This window comes from Molossus molossus, unplaced genomic scaffold, assembly GCF_014108415.1.
Source record: "Molossus molossus isolate mMolMol1 unplaced genomic scaffold, mMolMol1.p scaffold_m16_p_3, whole genome shotgun sequence".
NCBI lineage: Eukaryota > Metazoa > Chordata > Mammalia > Chiroptera > Molossidae > Molossus > Molossus molossus.
Genome location: NW_023425366.1, coordinates 121,935,963 through 121,963,325, shown reverse-complemented (window position 1 = coordinate 121,963,325; position 27,363 = coordinate 121,935,963). Strand labels below are relative to the sequence as shown.

The 27,363-nt window shown below is 48.7% G+C and overlaps 1 protein-coding gene and 1 pseudogene across 3 annotated transcripts; both read left to right on the top strand.

Annotated features, from left to right (window-relative positions):
- Positions 1–393: 393 nt before the first annotated feature.
- FAM234A (family with sequence similarity 234 member A) lies at positions 394–25,970 on the top strand. 3 transcript variants are annotated; one of them, XM_036280650.1, is made up of 12 exons: positions 394–442; positions 17,381–17,678; positions 19,288–19,404; positions 19,749–19,940; positions 21,049–21,179; positions 21,825–21,957; positions 22,268–22,397; positions 22,717–22,857; positions 23,065–23,140; positions 23,319–23,474; positions 24,715–24,817; positions 24,909–25,970. In XM_036280650.1, exons 2-12 carry the CDS (start codon positions 17,414–17,416, stop codon positions 25,118–25,120), a joined length of 1,656 nt encoding a protein of 551 aa, XP_036136543.1. In that variant the 5' UTR covers positions 394–442; positions 17,381–17,413; the 3' UTR covers positions 25,121–25,970. The 3 variants fall into 3 exon arrangements, with proteins under 3 accessions (XP_036136543.1, XP_036136544.1, XP_036136545.1); XM_036280651.1 differs by lacking the exon at positions 394–442 and adding an exon at positions 458–798; XM_036280652.1 differs by lacking the exon at positions 394–442 and adding an exon at positions 12,472–12,527.
- Positions 8,058–9,374, top strand: LOC118642728 (annotated as a pseudogene).
- Positions 25,971–27,363: the final 1,393 nt, after the last annotated feature.

Below are 27,363 nucleotides of genomic sequence, written 5' to 3'. Positions count from 1 at the left end.
AAATTGGACCAGAGAAGAGAAAATGTCTTAACAAATGAACAGGTGGAAAGATGTGTTAATCGTGGAAACAGAATAAAGACAACAAGCTGATCTACTTCAAACTCATCAGACTGACAAGGCCAGTTCTGGGTGGCGGCGACCGCAAGCTCACGCGGCGCTGGACCCCCACGAGCGCGTCCGCTTCACCCGCGTCTCCGGACTAGCCCCGCGGCCGGGCGTGCGCCAGCATCCGCCAGCCAGCGCTCCAGACTGGGTCAAGCTCAGAGCCACGTCCGGGGTGGGCGTGGCCTAAACCCGCGTTGCTTAGCAATCGAGGCCAGAAGAGAAGCGAGCCTGCTGCGGCGCGCATCCGCCCCGCCCCAGGCCGACCGGAAGTGACGCTCGGGGGCGAGGCTGAGGAGTGCGGAGGCGGTGCGGGAGGTGCGAGAGGGCGCGGCGGCAGGTGAGTGAAGGCGGCCTCGTCCTCCTCGCGCGTGCGCTCCATGGGATCCCAGCTCTTCACTCTATACACGGTTTCTCCGCTTCGGCGACCCCAGTCCCGCGGGACCCCGCCCGTGCTGGCGCCCACCTCCTCTTGGTATTCGAGTCCACGCGAGTCGGTGTAGTCGTGTGGGTGGAAAGGCTGCAGCAGAAACTGTGGGGACAGCCAGTTCCACTGGCTCTTCCAGCACCGGAGGATCAACAGATCCGGTTTCCGCAGTCTCCATTTAAGTTGCGTTGAGGTTGAGCCCGGTTCCCCCAAAGACAGGATTTAAGTCCCAGTAGGAGACTTCACACCCCGTGTTGCCTGCACAGTAGGTAAGCTAGCCATTGCTACTTATGCTCTTGAGGGTGCTGCCTAGCTTGCTTGAAATTAATTAAAAACGTAATACTAAAACAATGTGCATGAGAAGTCTCTCACAAGAGTCAGATAGTCCTGTCCTCTTGTCCGGACGTTGCTAAACAAACTGGCAAAGTAACCCAAAGCTCAGCTGATATTGACTCATCTGTAGGGAAGACACTCATATATCCTGTCTTACTAAACAAAAGCAAGGCAGAGTTTAAAAGGAAAAAACACTATCGGCCTGTGAAAGACTTCCCAGCTCCTCCATGAACTAATGGGAGCGAACAAGGGGAGAGTTCGCCTTTGAACGGAATGATAAGTTATCAGGGTAAGAATTGCAGTTACTTGCTGTTCTTTAAGAAACCCTGTGATTTCAGCTGAGGAGCTTGTGTTTTGTGCTCATCTCCAAGTACTGGCTGCTAATGTCTTTCTAATGCCACCTCCAGATTGTATCGTTTTTTTTTTAATGCAATTTCCCTGAGCATTGTATGGCAGCTTAGATTAATTCAGCAAATGCTGAGTGCCAGTCATAGTTCTAGGTGCTGAGCATATAGCACACAACAACACAAAAAATTCCTGTCCTCAAGGAACTTCAGTTCTACAGGAGGATACAGATAAGATAAGCAAAATACAGATCCTGCAAAAGAATAGGGAAGGATGAAATAAAGGAAAAGACCCTGGTATCAAGTGGACATTTATTAGGGCATTTTACCAGTTTTCTGGGTCCTTGTTGCATTAATTGGAATGCTTTTGGCTTCAAGTGTCAAGAATCTATTAAAACTAGTGTAACCGGCCCTGGCCAGTTTGGCTTAGCAGTTACGGAGTGTTGGCCCGCAGACCAAAGAGTGGTAGGTTTGACTCCAGTCAAGGGTATGTACCTCGGTTGCAGGAGGCAACCAGTTGATGTGTTTCTTTCACATCGATGTTTCTCTCTCTCTCCCCTTCTCTCCTGCTTTATCTAAAAATAAATGGAAAAATATGGTCGGGTGATTAAAAAAAGAAGAAGGAGTTCATGGAGGTGGGAGAAAGCAAGGTGGTGATCTGATTGCAAGATAGTTAAGATTGTGTGCTCTCTTGAGGTTGTTCACAATTTTGAAGGAGGGCGTCTGAAAGGAGGCATTTCAAAGGTGCATTAACTTACATGCACAAAAGCAATGGACAGAGCTTGCTTAAAAACCTTTCACTAAAGAAATTATAGGCCTGGGGTGTGATTACCCACCTTGACCTGCCCAGATAGGAATTTATTATTTATTACTTTGTTTTCGTCCACAAATTCAAACACTTCTTATCTCACAGTTTCTGTGGGTCAGGCATCCTGGAGTGGCTTAGTTAGGTGATACGGTTTATCACCTGTGGCTCAGTGAGTGTGGAGCAGTGTGAAGGAGAAGGTCAGGTTTGAGTAGGCTTTTTGAAGGCATAGTGGGAGTTACTAGATGAAGACATGCAGAGGAACACAGTGTGTACAAAAGATCAGCAGTGACTAGAGGAACAGATGTTGGGCATAGGGTTTGAGGAGAGATGACACTAGAGGTAGGCAAGAGCTGGTGATGAAAAGACCTGGAGCCAAACTAGGGTATCTAAGCTTTGTTCTAAAATTGTGAGGGGTCTTTCAAGAGTTTTTAAGCAGGGGAATGGCATGTTCACGAGATATCTTAGAACGCTGTCTCTCATAGCTTCTAGGCAAGAAGATTTTGAGAGGGTTACAGAAATCCAGGTGAGAAGTTATAGAAAGGTGACCTAAAGCAGTGGCCGTTGGAAGGAGGAGCTAAATTGAAGAGAGATACATTAGAAACACTGTTGGATGTTTTAAAATGTACTGTATAGTCCGGCAGGGTCCGGCCAGTGCGCCTCAGTAGTTGAGCATCGACCCAAGAGGTCTCTGGTTCGATTCCTAGTCAGGGCACATGCCCAGGTTGTGGGCCTGATCCCCAGTGGGGAGCATGCAGGAGGCGGCCAATCGATGTTCTGTCTCATCGATGTTTCTCTTTCTCTCTCTCCAAAATCAATAAAGGGAAAAAAATTCTTAAAAAAAATAAAATAAAAATATATTGTATATCTCACTCAAACTTGATCTTTATAAAGCCCACAAATTTCACTTTGTAAAATCCTCCTCCCCCTTCGCCTCCTCCTCCCCTCCTTTCTTTGAAACCAATACAAAATTTTAAAAAAGAAAATACCTAGCCCTGGCCGATTTGGCTCAGCGGTTAGAGCGTTGGCCTGCGGTCTGGAGAGACCCGGGTTCAGTTCCCGCTAAGGGCATGTACCTCGGTTGTAGTTTGTCCCCGGCCCTGGTTGGTCGCGCGGGTGGCAGCCACTCGATGTGTCCCTTTCACATCGATGTTTCACTCTGTCTCTCTCTTCCTCTCTCTCCCTCCCACTCTTTCTGTACAAAAAATGGAAAGATATCCTCAGGTGAGGATGAAAAAAAAAAAAGAAAATGCCTAAAAAGTAAGTAAATTGAAGGCCTACTTGTAGTATTGATGAAAAGTGATCAAGTAAGAGTTATATGTTATCTTTTGAGAGTTTTTGCTTTTCCCCTCCCTTTAATGTAAGCGTAAAAGTAACATTGATTTCTGGGGGGAGGGAGTCAAAAGGAATAAAATCTGCCTTACAATTCAGGAAAAAGGCTTACTCTATGTTATTTTCTGGACAAACCCACACAACTTAGTCCATGTTACTTGTTACTTGTCTGAAATAGAGATAAATATTCCTCATGAACTTATTTTTAGGAGGTTCTGTGAGCCATCCACAGTTACCTTAAGTTTTGCACTTGAGCCTGGCCCGTGTGGCTCAGTGGTTGAGCGTCGACCCATGCACCAAGAGGTCACCAGTTCGATTCCCAGTCAGGGCACATGCCCAGGTTGTGGGCCTGATCCCCAGTAGGGGGCATGCAGGAGGTGGCCAATCGATGTTCTCTCTCTTCGATGTTTCTATCTCTCTCTCTCTCTCTAAAATCAATAAAGAAAAAAAAAGTTTTTTTAATAAAAAAATTAAAGTTTTGCACTTGTGTAAAGGAAGGGAACTTTGTGCTGGGGTTATAAGTGCTGCTGACTGCATATGCTATGATTCATTTGCCTTTATCTGGGCACTGTGACCTTAAAATTTGTCCTCATTTGAAATATGATTAAGGGACTATTCTTTGTCTTGAGTTTATTTGCTTGCTTAAGAGAGGAAATAGTTGTTCAGCTGTAAACAATTGAACACTAGCTGTCATTGTCTGACTTTTGCTTTGCTCAGTGGAAAATCCAGTGCTGCCTAGTTGTGGGCGTCTCCCAGTTACCCATGTGTAACTATCAGAATACTTGGCCTACTCTTGGCTGTGACACAGGGCTCCTAATGTAAAAGACATTCTTAAACCATTCTTTTTTATTTTTGGTACGTGCCCCTAGTGGGAACTGAACTCGGAACTCTCTGGTCCACAGGCCTACGCTCCAACCGCTGAGCCAAACCGGCCAGAGCTTAAACCATTCTTATATATAACTGTCAGCTTTAGGGACAAGCATTTGATCAATTAGTGATTACAAATCATGAAGTCTGCAAGAAGACAGGCCCTGGAGTGAAGAGACTGATTGAGCGTTATTTATTGTACTTGTCCTCTTGTCCAAGGCTACATAAAGCTCTCTCCCCTCCTTTAACATACATTTACTGAATGTCTGCCACATGTTTGGCACAGGAGATGCAACAGAGTCCTTCTGCCTTTAAATAGCTTCTAGTCAGCTGCAGGAGGGGTATCAGGAGAGCTTTGAAAGAAAAGGCCAGGTCAGTAGTGCTCAACGAGGCTTGATGCTACACCAGCTGAGGCTTGGAGGACTGAGACGGCTTCCCAGGCAGGAGGACCAGCATATGGAAGTGTTGAAAATCAAGACTCCTTACTGGTCAAATCATAGCACAAGCTAAGTGGACAAAAGCAATTTAATAAAAGAACATAAATGCCCAGTGAATAGTTTCCCCTTAGTCGTGGGAATACATTCCAAGACCCCAGTGGATACCTAAAACCACAGGTAGTACCAAACCCTATGTGTACTATGTTTTTTCCTTTATATATGTACCTATGGTAAAGTTTAATTTATAGATTAGGCACAGTAAGAGAAAAACAATAATAACTAGTAATAGAATAGAGCAGTATACTGTAATAAGTTATGTGTATGTGGTCACTTGTTTCAAGGGATCACTTGCCAGTTAATATTTTCAGACCTTGGGTGACCACAAGTAACTGAAACCACAGATAAGGGGAGGCTACTCTACATGACAAGATACAGCATATGCTGTTCTATACAATTCCTATTTTTCAGAAACTAGTCCAACTGGTGTAAATTAAGGGTAAGAGTTCTCCAAAAGAAAGAAAGAAATCTCTCCTCTCACCCAGACCTTCAGAATGACTTTTGACCTCTTCAATGCATAGTGCTAGAGTGGTGAGGCGATCTTTTAATTTTCTTCAAGCCGTTGACAAGACCCTTTCAGTTTCTGTTACTAGCTGGTGAAGCTGGATAGTAATGGTAATCTATAATCAGAGCTTTTCCCTAAGTATTCCTTACACAATTTCTCCATTAAAACAACAACTTCAAAAAAATTTTAAAAAACAACAACATTCATCTATTTCCTCCAAGTATCTCTTCTGCTTCTATAAATGTATTTTTTTTCTCTCTCTGTTTTTAATTCGCAGGTACACTTTTCCCCCTCTTGTCTTATTTATTTAAATTTGAAGTAGCCTTGATTTAAATAATGTCTACTTTGTGAAATTGTGGTCGAGGAATGCAAGAGGTAGATATTCTTTGAGTGATGGGAAGTATTCAGTTGTCCATGCTAGAATTTCTGGGCACACAGAAGTGAGCCTTCTTCCTTGTTCCCTCACAGAGATCAAGCTGTAGAACCAAGTTCTCAGAATTCTCAGATGATTCCAAAGTTACGACTTTAAGAAAATAAAAGTTTTACTTAGTTTAAACCAATTTTTTAAATATGCAAACTACCTTTTAGGTTAAAGTGCTTAATTTTGAAAATCGGATCTCTTTGGCTCATTGTCTGAAAACTCTCTTTAAAAATGCTGTAAAATTCAAAATTTAAAAATTGGCAGGGTAGAATAGGTGGGAGAGGGTTTATATTAAATTACTGTGAAATGATATTTTTCTAAAAAAAAGTTATCAAATTTTAGTTTATCTATTAAAAAATGATTAGAGCTCGGCCAGTGTGGCTCAGTGGTTGAGTGTCAACCCATGCACCAAGAGGTCGCTGGTTCGATTCCTGGTCAGGGCACATGCCCAGGTTGTGGGCCCGATCCCCAGTGCGGGGCATGCAGGAGGCGGCCAATCTATCTCTCTCATCGATGTTTCTATCTCTCACTCTCCCTTCCTCTCTCTCTCAAATCAGTAAAGAAAAAAAAAATTCTTTTTTAAAAAAAGAAACAGAGTGAGACTTAAAAAAAAATATTTTCTATTCTCTCTGACTCAATGAACTCTTCCTAGAGAAAGAACTCTTGGAGAAAAAGGAGACACCCTTTATTTTTTTTCTGCATGTACTATAGCAGTTTTGCCCTTGAAAAGTTAATGAGCTGCATAAACTGTTGGGTTATTTTTTTTGTTTTTCCCCATAATTAGAGCTTCCACCCTGGATGGCATAGCCTGTGCACTCCAGGGAGGATGAATGGCAGCTACATTGATCTTAAACTGACACACCCAAGTAGCCTGGTGTGTCTTCTTCCTCATAGTTCCTTATGCCAGGGGAATAATCTGTTTGAAAATCCATACACATGGATTATGTGTTTATCTCACTTCAGGTTATCCTTAGAGTCACATCTTTTACCTTAATATACGTATGTCATATTGATACATTTTCTTTCTCATCCCTCCCATCTATCTTTCTTCCTTTCTTTCTTCCTTCCTTCTTTTCTTTTCTTTCTTTTTTCTTTTTTTGTATGTTTGTTGTTGTTTTACTAGACAGTAAATTAAAATGTGGACTTTAGCCCTGGCCAGTTTTGCTCAGTGGTTAGAGCTTCAGCTCTTGTACCAAAGGGTCTTGGGTTTGATTCCCAGTCAAGGGCATGCACCTGTGATCCCCAGCCCCAGTCGAGGTCACGCAGAGGCAACCAATTAATATGTCTCTCACATTGATGTTTCTCCCTCTCCCCCCCTCCCTCCCTTCCTCCCATTCTACCTAAAGATCAGTAGGAAAATGTCCTGGGGTGAGGATTAACAACAACAACAACAACAACATGTTCCAGCTCTGGCTGGGTAGCTCAGTTGGTTAGAATGTCATCCCAATGCGCCAAGGTTGTGGGTTCGATCCCTGATCAGGGCACATGGAAGAAGCAACCAGTGGTCTGGCCAGTGTGACTCAGTAATTGAGCGTCAACCCTTGTACCAAGAGGTTTCTGGTTCAATTCCCGGTCAGGGCACATGCTCAGGTTGTGGGCCTGATTCCCAGAGGGGGGCATGTGGGAGGTGGCCAATCGATGTTCTCTCTCTTCGATGTTTCTCTCTCTCTCCCCCTCTCCCTTCCTCTCTCTCTAAAAATCAATAAAGAAAAAAAGGTTTTAAAACAAGAAGCAACCAATGAATGCATAAATAAGTGGAATAACAAATCAATGTTGCTCTCTCTCCCCTTTCATCTCTCTCTCTAAAACTCAATAAATAAATAAAAACAATTTTAAATTATCTATATTACCTAAAAGAAACCTACTTCAAATATAATGAAACAGGTGAATTAAAAGTTAAAGAATGGCCCTGGACAGTGTAGGTCAGTGGTTAGAGCATTGGCTCGTGCACTGAAGGGTCTTGGGTTTAATTCCCTCCTGGTCAAGGGCACATACCTGGGTTGCACGTTTGATCCCTGGCCCCGATCAAGTGTGTGCGGGAGGCAACCACTTGATGTTTCTCTCTCACATCAATGATTCTCTCTCTCTCCCTCCCTCCCTCTCCTGCCCCCCTGGCTGGTTTGCTCAGTGGTTAGAGCATCGGCCTGATGTCCAAAGAGTCATGGGTTCGATTCTGGTCAAGAGCACGTACCTGAGTTGTGATTTGATCCCCAGCCTTGTTCAGGGTCGTGTGGGAGGCAGCTAATCGATGGGTCTCTCTCATATCATTGTTTCTCCCTCCTTCCCTCCCACTCTCTCTGAAAATCAATTGAAAAATATCCTCTGGTGAGGATTAAAAAAGTAAAAGTAAAAGGATGGGCTTAGAGCCCCAGAGTCCCAGCCAGTTATGAGCCCAGTCCCACAGTCACCCGCTTCTTTCCTTTCAATATGATAGATGCCTCTGTGTCCTTTGCCGAGGACTTCCCTGGCAGGTGAAGTGGTCATAGCCATCTCCAAGACGGTGGTAGTGCCCATTGAGCTGGTCAAGCTGCTGCTGCTGGTGCAGCATACCAGCAAGCAAATCACTGCAGATAAGCAATGCAAGGGCATTATAGACTGCATGGTGTGTATCCCCAAGGAGCAGAAAGCCCTGTCCTTCTGGCGTGGTAACCTGGCAAATGTCATCAGATACTTCCCCACCAGGCTCTCAACTTTGCCTTCAAAGATAAATACAAGCAGATCTTCCTGGGTGGTGTGGACAGGTGAGCACAGTTTTGGTGATGCTTTGCAAGGAATCTGGCATCAGCTGGTGCTGCTGGGGCCATTTCATTGTTTTGTATGTCCTCTTGATTTTGCCTGTACCCATCTAGCAGTAGATGTGGGCAAAGCTGGAGTTAAAAGGGAATTCAAAGACCTGGGTGACTGTCTGGTTAAGATCTATAGATCTGATGGGATTTAAGGGCCTGGACCAGGGTTTTAACTGTCTGTGCAGGGTATTATCATCAACCAAGCTGCCTACTTCAATATCTATGATACTGCAAAGGAAATGTTTCTAGATCCCTAGAATACTCACATCTTCTTTTAAAAAATTTTTTTTCTTTATTGATTTTAGAGAGAGAGGAAGTGAGAGGGAGAGAGAGATAGAAACATCCATGAGAGAGAACATCGATTGGCCGCCTCCTGCATGCCCCCTTCTGGGAATCAGGTCCACAATTTGGGCATGTGCCCTGACTGGGAATCGAACTGGCAACCTCTTGGTGCATGGGTCGATGCTCAACCACTGAGCCACACCGGCCGGACTAGAATACTCACATCTTCATCAGCTATATGATCTTACAGTGGTGGCTGGGTTGACTTTCTATCCATTTGACACTTTGACACTGTTGTTGCATGATGATGCAGTCAGGGCACAAAGAAACTGACATCATCTTGTACACAAGCATGCTCCACTGCTGGAGGAAGATTGCTTATGATGAAGGAAGCAAAGCTTTTTTTAAAATATATTTTATTGATTTTAGAGAGAGGGTAAGGGAGAAACATCCATGTGAAACATCATTCAGCTGCCTCCTGCAACCTGTGCATGTGCCCTGACTGGGAATCGAACCAGCAACCTTTTGATTCATGGAATGATGCTCAACCAACTGAGCCACACCAGCCAGGGCTGAGGCAAAGCTTTTTTTCAAGGGTGCATGGTCCTTTGTTCTTAAAGGCATGGCTAGTGCTTTTGTATTTGTCTTATTTGTTGAAATCAAGAGTTCCACATAAATTATTTCCTAGTACCCCCCCCCCCCCCCCCCCCCGTGAACAGGCATGTTGTATTATGTAACATATCTTGAGCATTCTTGACAGACTGTTGGCTGTCTATCAGTGGCAACTATGTATTGTTTGAAAATGGAAAGCAATAAACATTCATCTGACCAGTTTTCTCTTAAAGGCATTTCTATGATGATGATGGGACTCAATTATATTTTTTATTTCGGTTACTCCTGATAAACAACAAATTTGAAGAAATAAAATATCTGAAATATTTTTTAAAAAGTAGAAGGATGGAAAAATATATATCTTGTAAATATTAATCAAAAGATGATAAGAACAACTATATTAATATTAGAGTAGACGTCAGAGCAAGAACATTACTAGGGGCAGAGTGGATATGGTATAATGAGAAAAGGATAACCGACCAAGAAAATACAGCAGTCCTGAATGCATGCGAAAACAACAGACCTGTGGTTTCTTTTAAATTTTTTTCCCCCGCCCTAGCCAGTTTTGCTCAGTGGTTAGAGCATCGGCCCGTGGACCAGAGAGTCCCGGGTTTGGTTCCCGCTAAGGGCACGTACCTTGGTTGCAGTTTGTCCCCAACCCCGGTTGGGGTTGTGTGGGTGGCAACCAGTCATTATGTCTCTCTCACATCAATGTTTCTCTCTCTCTCTCTTCCTTCCTTTCTCCCTCCTGCTCTATCTGAGATAAATGCAAAAGTGTCCTCAGGTGAGGATAAAAAAATTTTTTTTTTCCTTTCATTGATTTTAGAGAGAGAGGAAGAGAGACAGAAATATCGATGAGAAAGAACATCGATTGGCCACCTCCCACATGCCCCCCACTGAGGATTTGGCCCACAACCTGAGCATGTGCCCTGACCGGGAATTGAACCGGCGACCACTTGGTGCATGGGTTGATGCTCAACCACAGAGCCACACTGGCCAGGCTGCAGTTTCTGTATTAATTTTTTAAAATATTTGTTCAGTTTATTATTTTATTAGTTTCAACTCTTGTTTTTATTACCTCCTATCTTTTGCTTCCTTTGAGCTTAATTTGCTCTTTTATTTTATTTTTTCTAATTTCAACTGATGTTTGAAATATTGATTTGATATCTTTCTAATATAGGTATTTAGGGCTGTAAATTTCCCCATGTATAACTTTAGCAACATCATACAATTTTTTAAATGTTTATTTTCATTCAGTTTAAATTTTTTATTTTTGCTTTCTTTATCCATGGGTTATTTTGAAGCACTGTTTAATTTTTACACAATTTTTTATTTTATGATTAAAAATTTGATAAATTTTATGATAAAATATTTATTTGATTTCTAATGCTGCTGTTTATATATATATTTTTTTATCCTCACCTGAGGACATTTTTTTCCATATTTTGTTCAGATAGAGTGGGAAGGAGAGAGAGGAAGAGAGAGAGAGAGAGAGAGAAACATCAACGTGAAAGGGACACTTCGAGTGGCTGCCACCGCACGACCAACCAGGGCCGGGGACAAACTGCAACCAGGTACGTGCCCTTAGCGGGAACTGAACCCGGGTCTCTCTGGACCGCAGGCCGATGCTCTAACCACTGAGCCAAACCAGCCAGGGCTGCTGTTTATATTTTTATTTTTTTAAATCCTTAGCCAAGGACATTTTTCCACTTTTGTCTAGATAGAGTGGGAGTGGGGAGAGAGACAGAGACAGAGACAGACAGACAGAGACATCTAGCCCGACCTGTGTGGCTAAGTGGTTGAGCATCCACCCGTGCACCAAGAGGTCGCTGGTTCAATTCCCAGTCAGGGCACATGCTCAGGTTGTGGGCCCCATCCCAGTGGGGGGCATGTAGGAGGCTGCCAATCGATGTTCTCTCTCATTGATGTTTCTCTCTCCCTCTCACTCTTTCTTCCCTCTAAAATCAATAAAGAGAAAAGGGGGGGGGAGGGGCACATCAAGTGGCTGCCTCCCCCAGGGCTGGGGACAAATCCCAGCCAAGGTACGTACCCTTGACTGGAACTGAGACTCATTGGTCCGCGGGCCGACACTCTAACCACTGAGCCAAATTGGCCAGGGCACACTGCAGGTTCTTAACTGCAAGTACTACAGCCCTGCCATACAAAAAGACGAGCAGCCCAACCTCAGTCTGCAGCTTCATATCGGGAAAGCCCAAAGAAGAGGGCTGTGGGGAACATTGGGAACCTGCTGCCTTGGGCTCACTGCCTCCTTTCTTTCACATTCTTTTTTTTTTTTTTTTCTTGATTGATTTTTAGAGGGAGAGGAGGAGAGATAGAAACATAGATGAGAGAGAACAGCAACTGGCTACCTCCTGCATGCCCCCAACTGGGAGGGACATTTACAGTTTTACACCTTTCAAATGTATTATGTATAATGCTGACTTAAACAAAATAAATCCGTGCGACAGGTGTGGCTCTTTTGTTGAGCGTTGACCCGTGCACCAAGAGGTCACTGGTTCGATTTCCAGTCAGGGCACATGCCTGGGTTCTGGGCCAGATCCCCAGTGGGGGGCATGCAGGAGGCGGCCAGTCAATATTCCCTCTCATCAATGTTTCTATCTCTCGCTCCCTCTTACTTTCTCTCTCTCTCAAATCAATAAAGGAAAAAAAATTTTTTTAAAGAAAGAAAATAAATCCCTAAATTACATCAGTACTAACTGTTTTGCATTGTCCTTTATTCTTAGCTTGAGGGACCTGCGTAGCTTAGGGATTCTAAGACTGGTGAGGAAAAGGAGCAGTTAAACTAGATTGGCGTCTTCACTTGGATTTACTTTACTAAGCTTTCCAACAGTTCCAAGGAAAACAACACCCCAAAAGCAGCCTTAGGCATCTTGATTACTGGGAGAGGCTCTTCCACCCCTTGTTTTGCTTTCCTTCTGGTTGGCAGTGGGGGTGGAGTCTCCACTTCAGGGACCAGGAGGCAAAAGAAACCTAGTCATCATCTGATGGCAAAATGGGATGACCAGACAAGGGAAGGGCAGAGAATCCTGCTCCAGAAGGACCTACATCCTTCACCTGACATACACAGACTGCCGTGAGATGCATTTCACCAACAGCTTTATAATCCCTAGATCCACCTATCCAGTCCCAGATGCACCAGTGGCTGTCTGGAAGCTAATGTTGAACACGTCTTCCAGGTGCTCCTGGAGACCACAGGGTAGGTCTGGGAAACCAGGGTAAGAGGCTGAGTGTTGAATGAATAGCGGTGTCATTTTGAGCAGATTCCCTTTGTCCTTGTATGGACCATCTTAGGGCGATTTATTGCTGTCTCCTGGTATATGCTTTGGCTTCTGAGAGATGGGGGCAATTCTAACTCTGAGAGCTTGAGTTTCTTGCCCAACTTTTTTTTGGATAATCCTTACCTGAGGGTAATTTTTTTTTTTTTTTTTTTTTTTTGGTACGTGCCCCTAGCCACTAGGGCCTAGCGGGAACTGAACCCGGGACTCTGGTCCGCAGGCCGACATTCCAACCGCTGAGCCAAACAGGCAGGGCTCCTGAGGGTATTTTTTCCATTGATTTTTAGAGTGGAAGGGAGAGAAACATCATTGTGAGAGAGACACATCGATTGGTTACCTCCCACATGTGCCCTGACTGAGACCAGGGATCAAACCTGCAACCCAGGTGCATGCCCTTGACTAGAAATCAAACCCCTGACCCTTTGGGGGCCCTGGCCAGTGCTCTAACCACTGAACAACACTGGCTGAGGCTCTTGCCCAACACTTTTTTTTTTTTTTTATCCTCACCCAAGGACATTCCTCCATTTTTTGTACAGATAGAGTGGGAGGGAGAGAGAGAGAGAAACATCGTCGTGAAGGGACACATCGAGTAGCTGCCACCCGCACGACCAACCAGGGCCGGGGACAAACTGCAACCGAAGTACATGCCCTTAGCGGGAACCGAACCCAGGTCCCTCCAGACCGCAGGCCGACGCTCTAACCGCTGAGCCAAACCGGCCAGGGCCCAACACTTTTTTTAAAATGTTTTTATTGATTTTTTTTAGAGAGGAAGGGGGAGAGAGAGAGAGAGAAAGAGAGAGAGAGAAACATTGATTGGCTGCCTTTTGCATGCCCCCTACTGGGGATCGAGCCCACAATCCACGCATGTACCCTGACCAGAAATTGAACTGGGACTTCTCAGACCATGGGACAATGCTTAGTCCACCAGCTGGGCAAAAAACTCTATCTTTAAAATTCTCTTAAGAGCTTTAAAATGTTGGGCAAGCTTGGCCAGTGTGGCTCGGTGGACTAAACATCTTCCCATGGACTGAGAGGTCCTGGTTCAATTTTTGGTCAGGGTACATGACTGGGTTGTAGGCTGGATTCATGCAGGAGGTGGCTGATTGATATTTCTCTCACACATTGATGTTTCTATCTCTCTCTCCTGTCCTCTCTCTAAAAAATTAATAAAAACATATTAAAGCCTTGGCCACTTTGCTCAGCAGTTAGAGCGTCGGCCTGTGGTCCATAGAGACCTTGATTCGGTTTCCGCTAAGGGCAGTACATCGGTTGCGGTTTGTCCCCGGCCCTGGTTGGGTCGTGCAGGTGGCAACCACTCTCTGTGTCCCTTTCATGTTGATGTTTCTCTCTCTCTCTCCCCCACTCTATCTGAACAAAATATCGAAAAAATGTCCTCGGGTGAGGATAAAAAAAACACAAAAACATATTAAAGATAGAGCTTTAAAAATTAAGAATTTTAGAATTCTGATTTCTTAGTTTTCTTTCCTTTGCCAAAGGAATTTATGTTTTAATTATTTTAAACATCCCCTCATTGGGCACAAAGTGGCCAGATTTGCTGCATAAGTGGCTCTCCTGTTGGTCAAGCCTGGTCCTAGGTTCTGTTGTTGGCCCTTTCCCTAGTTACTGCTCCAGACACCCTGCCCCACATCCCCCACACCCATGTCAGGTACTTTGATTTGGTGAAGTTCCTGGTCATGAGTCACTGTTTGATTTTCTGTGTTGAACTTATTACCTTTGACAGACACACCTTTTCTAACTTCTAAGATGTTAAAACTTATGCCTCAGCACTAAGGAGAATGTACACAGATTTGTTTGGTTTTCTTTTTAAATTGTGGTAAAATACACATGACATAAAATTTATCATTAGTGACATTTAGTGCATTCATAATGTTTTACAACCACCCCACCATTTTTATTACCCCAGAGGGAAACCCTGCATCCATTAGTAGTCACTCCCCACTTCCCTCAGCCCTGGCAACGCCACCGCTCTGCACTCTGCCTCCGTGGATTTGCCCAGTCTGGATGTTTCATGTAAATGGAATCATACAATATGTGATCTTTTGTGTCTAGATTATTTCATTGAGCATAAATGTTTAAGTTTCATCCATGTTGTAGTGTATAAGTGCTTTATTCCTCTTATGGCCAAATTATATTCCATTGTGTGTGGAATTACCACATTTTGCTTACCCGTTCATCTGTTGGACATTTGGGTTGTTACGTATAATGAAGCTATGAATATTTGTTTACAAGTTTTTGTGTGAGTCTGTTTTCATTCTTTTTGGCTTAGAAGTGGAATTGCTGGATCACATGGTAATTCTGTTTGACTTGGTGAGGAACCACCAAACTTTTGCACAGCAGCTGCACCATTTTCCACACCTACCAGCAATGTGGGTAGGTCTCAATTTCTCCACTTCCTTACCAACACTTGTCATTTTTTATTTATTTTTATCCTCACCCGAGGACATTTTTCCCCCTTTTTTTTTTTTTTTTTTTTGTTCATCATTTTGTAATTTTTTTAAATTAAAGCTACCCTAGTGAGGATGTATGCAGGTTTTTATTTTATTTTTTTTATTTTTTGTACATGCCCCCACCGGGAACTGAATCCGGGATTCTCTGGTCTGCAGGCCAGTGCTCCAACCACTGAGCCAAACTGGCCAGGGCTGTATGCAGGTTTTTAAATGAATTTTTTTTTTAATTTTTCTTTATTGATTTTAGAGAGAGAGGAAGGGAGAGGGAGAGAGAGATAGAAATATCAATGAGAGAGACCATCGACTGGCCGCCTCCTGCATGCCCCCCACTGGGGATTTGGCACAACCTGGGCATGTGCTCCAACCGGGCCCCAACCCAGAGGGTGACCTCTTGGTGCGTGGGTCAGTGCTCAACCACTGAGCCTCACCGACCAAGCATAAATTGTTTTTATTAAATGGAGAAAAACAGTTAAAGTGAGAAAGTAAAAAGTTTATACTGAAAACATCTTGTCTCTTTCCATCCTCCTTCAGCCCATTCATAGAAGGAGCCAGTCGCTATTGTTTCTTCTGGATTTTACCTCCATTTAACCTCTGGCATATTCTCATTTACCCATTTTGAATCATTGATTTCCTTTTTGTGTAGGTGAGGATTACAACTCACTGTGGCGCATATAATCCCTTCCATTCTCTCAATATACTTATGTTAGTTAGGACACTGGTTTGACTGTTTCAGAAGGATCAAAACAACAAAGATCGTGCCTTCTACAAGATAGAAGTTAGTTTCTTTCTCATATAATAGAATACAAAGAACTCGGACTGATGGTGGTGGTGTCCAGCTTCCAGGGACCATGCTTTTTCTGTCCTGTGGCTTCACCATCTTCAAAAGTGTTTTCCATCTTACTTTCCAGGGCAGCCGCTCCAGGTTTCCTCACTACACCCGCCCAGTGTCCAGCCACAGGGGGCAGAGCAGGGCAGGAGAGAGCATGTTCTCTCCCACGTAAAGGCTCAGAAGTTGTGCATCGCCCCAGTGCCCCCATCCATGCGGCTGTCCGCTTTCCTCCATGTGACTTCTAACATTTTATTTCTATGTTAATAATAATTAGCTAGTGTTTTGAGTGCTTCATATGTGTTAGATACTGTTCTAAATGCTTTCTATTCACTTACTCATTTAACCCTTAAAACAGCCTTCTGAAGTAGATATTGCGCCCGGCCAATGTGGCTCAGTGGCTGAGCATTGACCCATGAACCAAGAGGTCGCCAGTTCGATTCCCCATCAGAGCACATGCCCAGGTTGTGGGCCTGATCCCCAGTGGGTGGCATGCAGGAGGTGGCCAATCATTGGTTCTCTCTTATCGATGTTTTTCTCTCTCTAAAATCAATAAAGAAAAAATATTTAAATAAATAAAGTAGATATTGTTTTCCTTTTACAGATAAGGAAGCTAGGCACAGTCAAATCAAGAAGCTGCCCAGGGCATTCTCAAATGGCCAGCAACAGGCTATGGCTCGTTGGCCCGTGTGGCAGAGTGACGGGAGTTGGGCAGCTATTTTCTACTGTGTTTTGATCCCTTGAGGAATAACCAGAGTGGCTCACATTGACCAAAATTCCTTACTTCCTAGAACAATGACCCTCAGATGGGATGGCAGCAAAGGAGTGGCTTGCGCTGTCTGACCGAATGGACCATTATGAAATGCCACTCCATTCTTCCTTGCTGTTGATTTATCTTCTTTCTCCTGTTTGTGCAAGCTAGTCAACAATGAAATAAACCCAAAGATCACAAATTAACCTTAACAAATTAAAGAAAGAAAGAAAGAAGCAGCTGCCCAGGTCCCATAGTAAGTAGGGGGCAAGGCTGAGGCTCCAGAGCCCACCTTCACTCCCAGTGATTTTAACTTAGGGCCTGTGACCCTCTGGGGACTCCCACCAAGCTGTTCCATCTGTACTTCAGGCTGGCAGAAGGCTGATCAAAGGTGCCCAGCCTATGAGCTGGCAGGACTTAGTTAATATTTAGTGTATGGGCTTATTAAGAGCCCCAGCCCAGCACTGCCCTGCTTGTCCCAGGGTCAGTGGGCAAGACATAATCAGTATATGAATGATGAAAATATTTCCTGTACTGGCTCTGTACAACTGATTTGCCTTTCTGGATTAAAGACCTTCCTTATTGAAATTTTGACACCCTAAACAGTTATTTAGCTTTTATTTTTGGGCCGGTGGCCCATAGTCACCACTGGAACCGTGCTCCTACGACACTGAGACCTGCAGGGCCTTGGAGATCGTAGCTCTTAACTCTCTTGTTCTGTTGCTGCAGTGATCAGAAGGTAAACTTTGGGATGTGCACACGATGGACAGCAAGGATGTAGAAGCTGAAATCCACCCCTTGAAGAATGAAGATGGGAAATTGCAGGAAAATCTGGGAAACCGATTGAAAAAGGAAGATAACTTGAAAAGCGCGCCCCTGCAGTCCCGCCTCTCCAGATGCCGGACGGTGGCATTTTTCCTCTCGCTGTTTATCTGCCTTTTGGTGGTGTTTGTGATTTCTTTCATCATCCCGTGTCCAGACAGGCCAGTGTCACAGGGGATGTGGAGGATCAATTACAACACAGCAGGTGCACCCCCCCCCCCATGACATTCTCTCCTCTGCGTGGGTGGGGGGCAGCATGTGTGTCCTGCAGTCTGGAAGTCATCTTTGTCAGTGACTCAGCCCTAAGTGGCTGCCAGGGCTGGGTCCACAGTTGGGCTGGGATTTGAGGGGAACTGTAACAGCAGCCTCTCCGTGAAAATGGGAGGGCTGCTGTGGGAGCACAGTGGTCTGCTCTCCCCCTTTAGGAAGAATGAGCTGGGTCGATAAAGGAAACTGGTTCTTTTGGTTGCCATTCAGAATTTTAAGAGTAATGATAGTAACTGGTAGAAGGGATGTAGAGAAGGCCGATTATGAAATGTGGCAAATACGCAGCTGATGTGTAGTCCAGTCTTCCGGAAGGGCTCTGGCTAGCATTCTAGCCGACTTAGCCAGAGCAAAGTGCACTTTCATTTCTCACATAAAATTTGCAGGGTGGAATCTTGGCCTTTATGAAGAGCAACTGAATCAGCCTCTCTCTGGACACTGCTTCTTTCTTAGAGTTGCCTATGTTTTTTTTTGTTATATCGAAGAAATCACTACCAAAACCGAAGTCGAAGATTTCCCTATGTTTTCTACTAAGAGTTTTCTAGTTTTAACTCTTAAGTGTATGTCTTTGATCCATTTTGAGTGTATTTTTGTATATGGTGTAAGGTAAGGGTTCATTTATTCTTTTGGTGTTTGATTTTATTTTATTTATTTTTTTTATCCTCACCCCAGGACATTTTTCCATTTTTTGTTTAGATAGAATGGGAGGAAGAGAGACAGAGAGAGAAACATCGATGTGAAAGGGACATATTGAGTGGCTACCTCCCACACGACCCAACCAGGGCCGGGGACAAACTGCAACCGAGGTATGTGCCCTTAGCGGGAACCGAACCCGGGTCTCTCTGGACTGCAGGCCAACGCTCTAACCGCTGAGCCAAACCGGCCAGGGCTGGTGTTTGATTTTAAAACATATAGTTAGTTACATCTTTTGAGGCAATGAATGAAGAGAAGGGCTAGACCCTAACAAGGATGGACGTGGGGTCTCACCTGATCCCAAACTGACTGAAGGAGGAATTCATTTCTGAACAGAAGGTGCTCAGACATCCATTCTTGGTACCCAGGTGTCCTGCTTGCTCCTTCCTAAAGGTTAACCTCTGGCCTGGCCGGTTTGGCTCAGCTGTTAGAGCGTCAGCTCTCAGACCGCAGGGTTGATTCCCAGTCAAGTGCACGTACTTGGGTTGCAGGTTCAATCCCTGGCCCCAGTCGGTGTTGTGCGGGAGGCAACCAATTGATGTGTCTCTCTCACATTGATGTTTCTTTTTCTCTCTCCCTGCCACTCTTTCTAAAAATCAGTGGAAAAATATCCTTGGATAAGGATTAAGAAAAAGAGAAAAAAACAGTTAACCTCTGATACTGTCACCCATCGTGTGCATGAAGAGTTGCTGGTGTGCTGAAGAACTGTGGGAGATGGCTAGACCCTGTGGTGATCTCACAGTGCAGGTTCTAACTGGCATTAAACCCTAAGGAGCAGAAGTAGGTCGTGTCAGACATGGCCTGGCCTTTAACCCAGTCATGGCCTGCAGAATATAGTCTGTGGTTTTCTTTTTCAGTCACCTACGACTTTCTGGCCACAGAAGACATAAACAGGGACAGGATCCAAGATGTTCTCTTTCTTTATAAAACTACCGATGGCAGCAACAATTTCAACCAGTCCTGCGCTGATGAAGGTAATTTGTTTCTATCCAGAGAAGGAGGAACTCCCTGTAAGAGGAGGAATCCTTGCTCTTCCAGTGTTTTGGGGAAGCAATTGGTGGAATTTCTGTAAACCGTCACTGCCTGCCCTTTGTAGCAGGACTAGAAAGAGACAAGGCCAGTCTCAGTACCCACCTTGTTTGTCTTCTGATCCTCATGGAGTCAACACTGAGCCCCATGGGTCTGGGCTGGGGAAGGGGCCCAGGTGTGAAGGGAATGAGCCTGGGCAGTAGGGGCTGTGGCAGGGAGCGAGGTGCGAGGGAAGACTGGCAGTGCGTGGTCTGCGTGCACGGCCCCACAGTTGGCTCTGTCCCCCCAGGCTTTTCCTCGCCCTGCTCCTTTATGGCCGCTGCATCAGGTGCCAATGGCAGCATCCTCTGGGAAAGGCCCGTAGCCCAGGATGGGGCCCTCGTGTTGTGTGGTGTCCCCCAGCCAAGGGACAGCGGGGCCTCTTCTGCCTGCATCCTCGTGGGCAGACCCGGGTCTCTCATCGCAGTCGACTTATTTACAGGTAGGCCCGTTCTCTGCACCTCCCCTGGGCCTCAGATGGAGGCCGGCCCCAGCATGCTCCGAGAAGGGCCAGCCTGTGCTCTCAGGCGGTCTGGCTGGCTGGAAAGGATGGTTTTAGAGTGGAAGGGAACCCCATGTGAGAGCACAGCCACTTAGCTGTCAACACCAAAGCTACTGTGACGTGTCGAGTGCCACTAGCTTGTCATCTCCTGTTTAAATCGTGCTTGTGGGAGCACAGCAGAGCACTTTCTGTGGGGTGGCAGGGAGAGGAGCTTGGCTGCTCCGCTTGTAGGGAGAAGTGGCCGCACCTTCTGCAGCATCCACCCAGGGCGAGTGTTGTCATGCAGCGGGGCGGGCAGATCTGGGCTGTCAGTGCCCAGTGTCAGATGCTCCTCTGGGCCTCCTGCAGCCGGCTGTGTTTAGGCACCAAGGGGATGGCCACTCATACCTTACCAAGGTCTTAAAGAATTCTGTGTCTTGACACTAGATTCGGTGGGTGTTAACATTTCCCTTACAAGCTGTAATTTAAGGAAATGGAGGAAAATAAAGAGCAGGTTGGAAATATTTTAAGAAGAGAGGAATCTCTTTAAAAATGGAGAAGATTGTGTCTGGGTCAGAAGCTGTTACCTCAGGACCTGAGATCTCCAGGTTTAACCCTAAGCGGGTTCATCCTCTTGTCCTGTGTGAAGGGCAAAGGCAGAGGCCACTCAGCCAGGGCCTTCGTGGGGGCAGAGGGTCCACCTTTGAGCCCAGCAGCAGACGGGTCCTGAGGGGCTTGGGACATGGCAAGGTCCAGCCCTGTCTGTCGAGGTGGGGAGAGTCAACATTGGCCCTCTGATGCTCTAGAGCCAAATGTTAGAAAATGGGTAAACAAAGAAAAGGTGTGTGGGGGGCTGGGTTCTGCAGTTCCCAGAAGTAATACTTGAGCAGTCTGGTACGTAAACCCGTGTCTTCCACACGCGCATGTCAGTGTTCAGCAGTTGTGCTCACATTGCACCTGCCTGCAGCCTCCCACTGGCAGGCGTTTCCATGTCCAAGTGGGCGTGTCTGCGTTTGTCGGGTAGGAGGGGAGCTGGGGCCAGCGCCCAGTGATGTGTGCTTGGTTGTAGGGAGCACTCTGTGGAACCATTCCACCAGCTTCAGAAGGAATGCTTCCATCCTGAGCCCTTTACTCCAGGTGCCTGACCTCGATGCTGATGGGACCCCAGATCTGCTGGTTCTCACCCAGGAGGACAAGGAGGTAGAGCTCCCCTCTTACGTCACTGCAGTCCATGTGCCACGTGGCCCCTGTCTTTGTTCCCTGCTTGTCTTCCCATTCCCAGGCGGAATTTGGGTCTGTTCAGGAGACTTGCCCAAGGCCCGGTGCTCTGGCACCTGCAGACCCAGCACACTGGGGCAACTCCATCCCTGTCCACAGCTTCTGGCCTCCCCACGAGTGGGAGTGCACTCCCCGTTGGTGCCACTGTCCTGGGGGAGGGACTTTAGTGTGGGAGACCGCCCACTTCTCTCTGGCAGTCCACGAATACATGCCTAATATTAGACTTTTTTCTTTTTTTTTTTTTAATCTTCACCTGAGGATATATTTTTCCTTTTTTTATTTTTTTATTTTCAGACAGACTGGGAGGGAGAGAGGGGAAGAGAGAGAGAAACACTGATGTGAGACACATCAACTGATTGCCTCCCGCACGACCCAACCAGGGCTGGGGACGAACCGCAACTGAGGCACATGCCCTTGACCAGAATTGAACCTGTGACTCTTTGGTCTGAGGGCCAACGCTCTAACCACTGAGCAACCAGCCAGGGCGCTATTAGACATTCTTAAATCAAAGCAATCCTCCTCCAAACCAGGGTAATATCGATCCCTTTCTTTTCCCATATGTTGCAGGTAAACAGCTACATCTATTCAGGCAAAACCGGGCACCAGATTGGCCACCGAGGCAGCCTCGGTGTTGATGGGACCAGTGGCTTCCTCCTTTATGTCACCAGAGCGGGTGCCCACTACATCCTTCTCCCCTGCGGTATGTTGTGCCTGCTGGGCCCCAGAACACCCTCACGTGCGGAGGCCATGCTGGTCCCAGATGAGCTCTGCATCCTGGAGAAAGCAGAGTGTGATGAGACCTGTAACTGCGTGAGGCTCCTCGACTCCTGCTTCTGTTCTGGGGATTTGGATTAATCCCTGACAAGCTAAGAAAGCCACAGAGGGTCAGCCCACCTCCCAGGTTCAGGGAGGGCACCCCATGTTCCCAGAAGTGGGGCTGATGGGCGCTCGTCCTCCTGGTCTTCAGCAACAACCCCTGGTGACCCAAGGCTCTTCTGTGTTTTGAGTAGCAAGTTCCCTCTGTGGCCGCTCTGTGAAGGGTATCTACGAAAAAGTGACCGGGAGAGACAGCCCACTAAGGAAAGACCCCAGCTGGGAGGATGTGCTCAGCACCGCCGCCCAGAGGCTGCTTTCCCACAGGTTGGTCTGGGGGCGGCACACAGGCAGATCCCGCCCGCCCTCAGCGCCCTGAGCAGTGGAGGGGCTGAGGGCCTTGCTGCTGGTACTGTGAGGCCATCCTGGACTGAGACGCAGGAATTGGGCAAACAGAAGCCACGTAAAAACCAGGGAAAATGTTCCCAGCAGTGGGCTCACCCTTCTCCAAGCACTGTCAGGTCTGCTTTTATATTCTCAAACCAGAGACCTGAGAATTCGGGCTGCACATGGGAATGTAGTGGACAGTGCTTGGGGGAGGGGCCCCCTCCAGCCTCCGTCCGAGCCGCCTCCCTCCCTCCTCCAGCTCGGGAGCCATCCGCTATCTGGTGAACGTCCCCGAGAAAGGCGGCGAGGACCTCCTCCTCGTGAGCTCGGAGTCCTGTGTGCTGTTGGACGGGCAGGAGCTGGCACCCAAGTGGACCTTCAGCGCACCCCAAGTCCTCAGGTATGGGGTCCTCTGCAGGACCTGGTGCAGCTGTTGTGAGTCGGAGTGGGTGAGAGGACTGTGCTTCTGCCAGAGGCCTTCTGCCTGTCACCTGGGGCTGCCCTGCACCGAGGGGCCAGTGAGACCCCTCGGCTTCCCGTCCAGGGCCGGGTTTGGCCAGGGAGAAGATGGGTGCCCCTCGTGACCTCTCCTTCCCTGTTCATCTAGAAAACCCATCCTTGGTCACTACAAACCTGACACCTTGGCAGTGGTCATTGAAAATGGAACCAGCATTGACAGACAGGTTGGCTGCACTTCCTTTTGTGGTCCCACCTTTGTTTGTAGCTGAGGGAGATTAGTCAGGCAGGGGCCTGGAGGCTGAGCTGGGACAAGAGGGGCCTCAGGGAGTGGCTTGACAGGGCTGGCCCATGTGCCTGTGCGAGCCCCACCCTCAACTGCCCATGCTGTCCCCTCCTCCCCAGATCCTGCTCCTGGACCTCAGCACCGGGGTGGTCCTTTGGGATCAGGCCCTTCCAGCCCTCCCTGGGTACCCTCAGTCTGCCAGCTTGCCAACTGCAGACCACCGCTCAGCCTTCTTCTTCTGGGGCCTCCACGAACTGGCCGGTGCCAACCAGACGGTATGGGCAGAGCACACAATTGGGACACACCCATGCCAGGAGCCAGGGCCAAAGACCAGAGGCGTTTTAGGCCCCACCTTGAGCTAATTGGGTGACTGGACATGCACAGATAAATCGAAGCCATGGGGAATGGGTGGGATGAGGCAGGGCCCTGGCCGCAGGGGAGGCCAGGCCGGGGGCGGACAGGGGGGATCCGGGAAGAAGTGGAGTGTACTGGGGGAGGCCAGGCCGGGGGCGGACAGGGGGGATCCGGGAAGAAGTGGAGTGTACTGGGGGAGGCCAGGCCGGGGGCGGACAGGGGGGATCCGGGAAGAAGTGGAGTGTACTGGGGGAGGCCAGGCCGGGGGCGGACAGGGGGGATCCGGGAAGAAGTGGAGTGTACTGGGGGAGGCCAGGCCGGGGGCGGACAGGGGGGATCCTGGGAAGAAGTGGAGTGTACTGGGGGAGGCCAGGCCGGGGGCGGACAGGGGGGATCCGGGAAGAAGTGGAGTGTACTGGGGGAGGCCAGGCCGGGGGCGGACAGGGGGGATCCGGGAAGAAGTGGAGTGTACTGGGGGAGGCCAGGCCGGGGGCGGACAGGGGGATCCGGGAAGAAGTGGAGTGTACTGGGGGAGGCCAGGCCGGGGCGGACAGGGGGGATCCGGGAAGAAGTGGAGTGTACTGGGGGAGGCCAGGCCGGGGCGGACAGGGGGGATCCGGGAAGAAGTGGAGTGTACTGGGGGAGGCCAGGCGGGGGCGGACAGGGGGGATCCGGGAAGAAGTGGAGTGTACTGGGGGAGGCCAGGCCGGGGCGGACAGGGGGGATCCGGGAAGAAGTGGAGTGTACTGGGGGAGGCCAGGCCGGGGGCGGACAGGGGGGATCCGGGAAGAAGTGGAGTGTACTGGGGGAGGCCAGGCCGGGGGCGGACAGGGGGGATCTGGGAAGAAGTGGAGTGTACTGGGGGAGGCCAGGCCGGGGGCGGACAGGGGGGATCTGGGAAGAAGTGGAGTGTACTGGGGGAGGCAGGGCTGAGTCCCAGGTGGAGCGTATGGAGAAGGATCCGGGTCAGGTTAGGGAATGCAGGGAAGAGGGGGTGAAGAGTTCAGACTGGTGTTTGGGGACCCCTGGACACAGCTCTGGGCCATGTGTCAGGAGTGTCCCATAAGGAATGAGCTCAGCATGGCCCAGCTAACAGGCCCAGATGCAGAAATGGCTATAGCCCTGGACAGACTCATGCCCCATTGCTGGTCCTCATTTTAGGAGCCCAGAGACACTCAGCACAGCCTGTACATGTTCCACCCCACTCTGCCCGGCGTCCTGCTGGAGCTGGCCAACGTCTCTGCCAACATCATTGCCTTCCAAGGTGAGTACAGCCTGGGTTGGACCTGAGCCCTGCCCCCTGGGAGGGCTGCTGTGTCTGGTCCCGAGAGACCTGACAGCCATGTCCTCCACAGTGGCCCTATTTGAGCCCAGCCGCCACGCTGCCTGCATCCTCCTTACGGGCCCAGCCAGCCCAGATGCACCCGGCCTGGTCTCCTTGGCCAAGCACAAGGTGCAGGACCTTGTCCTGAGCAGCAGAGTGGTTCACCTGACCGAGGGTGGTTCCGACAGCGACCAGGCCATCAGGGACCGGCTCTCCCACCTGCGGTACCAGAGTGAGGCCTAGATGCACAGCGGCCAGAGCACACAAGAGAGGTCCAGCTGCTGAAATTAAACATCCTCGGAAGTTGGCCCTTCATTCATTTACTCTCTACACTGACTCCCCACTCCTGAGCCTCGCGACGCTCTCCACAGGGTCTCCCCAGTACCCAGGGACATGGTGGGTGATGAGGGGACACCCAGGCTTCTCTCCTGCCCAGCATACCTGGTCCTTACACAGGTCCTCATTCTGTGCCCCACTGGGGTCACGTGCGCAAGGCCCTTCACAGTGGTCTCCCTGTGGGAGGAGCCCAGACCCATCCTGCAGAAGTCCCCTCCCCATTCCCCATCTGAGCTCGCTCTTTGCACGGTCTTCCTGGGGTCATGGAGCTCAGAGGGTGGTGGGCCCTGAGGGCCTCAGGGCAGCAGCGGGGACCTGAGGCAGTACCAGCCCCAGCCCTTCCCAGAGCAAGGAGGGAAGGCTAGCATGGTTGGTGGTGACTTGCCCTGGGGAGCCTCTTTGACCCAGCCCATGAAGAAGGGCTTGTAGGACATGACAGGCAGCACTGCCCATGGACACCCTAGTGCTGGCTGCTTGTGCTGTGAATTTCCCAAGGAACAGGCCATAGGACGCACACTGGGGTCATTTTGCACCCTCTGGATACACACTGGAGCCGCTTGTCCCTCTGGAGTCCTGCACCCCTAGGCATAGCCAGCTCCCCTCCTTCCTGGTGCTCAGACGTCCCCAGCATCGGTGTCACCTGATGCGGGACTCACCTCTGTGCCTTGTCGCACCCAGGGCTGCTGCGGTACACTGCACTCAGCTAGCCCAGGAGAAAAGGCAGCCTAAGCCTGGCGACTCAGTGCCACAGGAAGAAACCAGAATAAACGTGTTTTGCACTAGTTGAAAAGCCCCAGAGGGCACATGTGAGCCTCGTGTCTGTCTGCTTCCAAGGGGTGAAATGGATTTGTTCCTGGCCAGATTTCTGGGTCAGGATGGAAAAGATGGCTGAAGAGGTGAGGGACCCCTGTGGTTTTGGGGGGTGTCCCCCCATACACCTGCCAGATCAGAAACTAAGGGCCCAGAGGTCTTTTTCAGCACAGCCTCCAAGTGTATCTTGGGTTCGAGGACCCCTCCCTGTTCACCCACAGCAAGCCAGGAACCCAGCCCATGGACATGAGTGTGCCCCCACCTGGGACACGCAGTGCAGTGGGCCCCCCAGTACCCCTGCATCTTCCAGGGGCTGGCCAGCGAGAGGTTAGGGGAGAGTTGTGGTGCTGCCCAGGCGGAAGCCCAGGCTGGAAACCCAAAAAGAACATCGCTGTGGAAAGTGACAGCGCACCCAGAGCCAGGCAGAGCTGGGAGCTCGAGCGGTGCCCAAGGCCTCCCAGGCCCAGTTTGGGCCCACAGCTCCGGGGAGGGACCACCCTGTATAGGTCCCCGGACAGTGAGCAGGACTTAGGGGACTGAGCCCAGGGGCCCTCACTGGTGGGCCTCCTGCACCCTGGACTTGTAAATAAAGCAGTTGTACCCAGGGGGTTCCATGCCATGCTCCCTGGCACCCCTGGCCTTAGGGCACAACATGCCCAGGAGACGATGGATTCAGTACCAGGCGTCTGGACTATTCCTACTCTCCCTGGAGCGCTCGGGCATCTGTCCATCAGAGCACATAAGTGTTCCTGCTGTCTCCAAAGACCAAACACCCCCAAGAATGCAACACAGGACCTCCATGACACCTGAACCGCCACATTGTCTCACCACTGCACACTACAGGCACACTGCATGCACACCACACACACGTGCACGCACACCACACGCATGCACACACGTGCACGCACACACCCTGGTTTGGATCACTGCAGGATGAGCTCAGAGTAAGAGCTGGGTATCTTTTTTCCTTTATTACTTACTGATGAAGGAGAGAGAGGAACATTGATTTGTTCTGCTTATCTATGCTTTCATTGGTTGATTCTTATGTGTCCTGACCAGGGCTCAAACCTGCAACCGGGGTGTATTACGGTGACACTTGAACCAGCTGAGCTAGCCAGGCTGAGTCTCTTATTTCTGTGGCAGGGGGGCAGGAGCAGGCTAGCCCTGTGAGATGGGGCACTGCCTCAGCTAGCCAGTCAGAGCTGCACTCCCAAAGGGGCGCTGTTCCTTCACCCTGAGTCGGGAAGGGGAGTGGGGGCAGGTGGGGCCCTCTGAATTAAGGACAGCTGGTGTCACTGCCTCTCCGAGAAGGCTCTGCCCACCCACCCAGGCAAGACTGT

Coding starts and splice junctions, on each gene's coding strand:
- FAM234A (XM_036280650.1), top strand. CDS start 17,414: ATGGACAGCAAGGATGTAGAAGCTGAAATCCACCCCTTGAAGAATGAA. Junction 19,941..21,048: donor CGCAGTCGACTTATTTACAG/GTAGGCCCGTTC, acceptor GCTTGGTTGTAG/GGAGCACTCTGTGGAACCAT. Junction 23,141..23,318: donor GAACCAGCATTGACAGACAG/GTTGGCTGCACT, acceptor CCTCCTCCCCAG/ATCCTGCTCCTGGACCTCAG.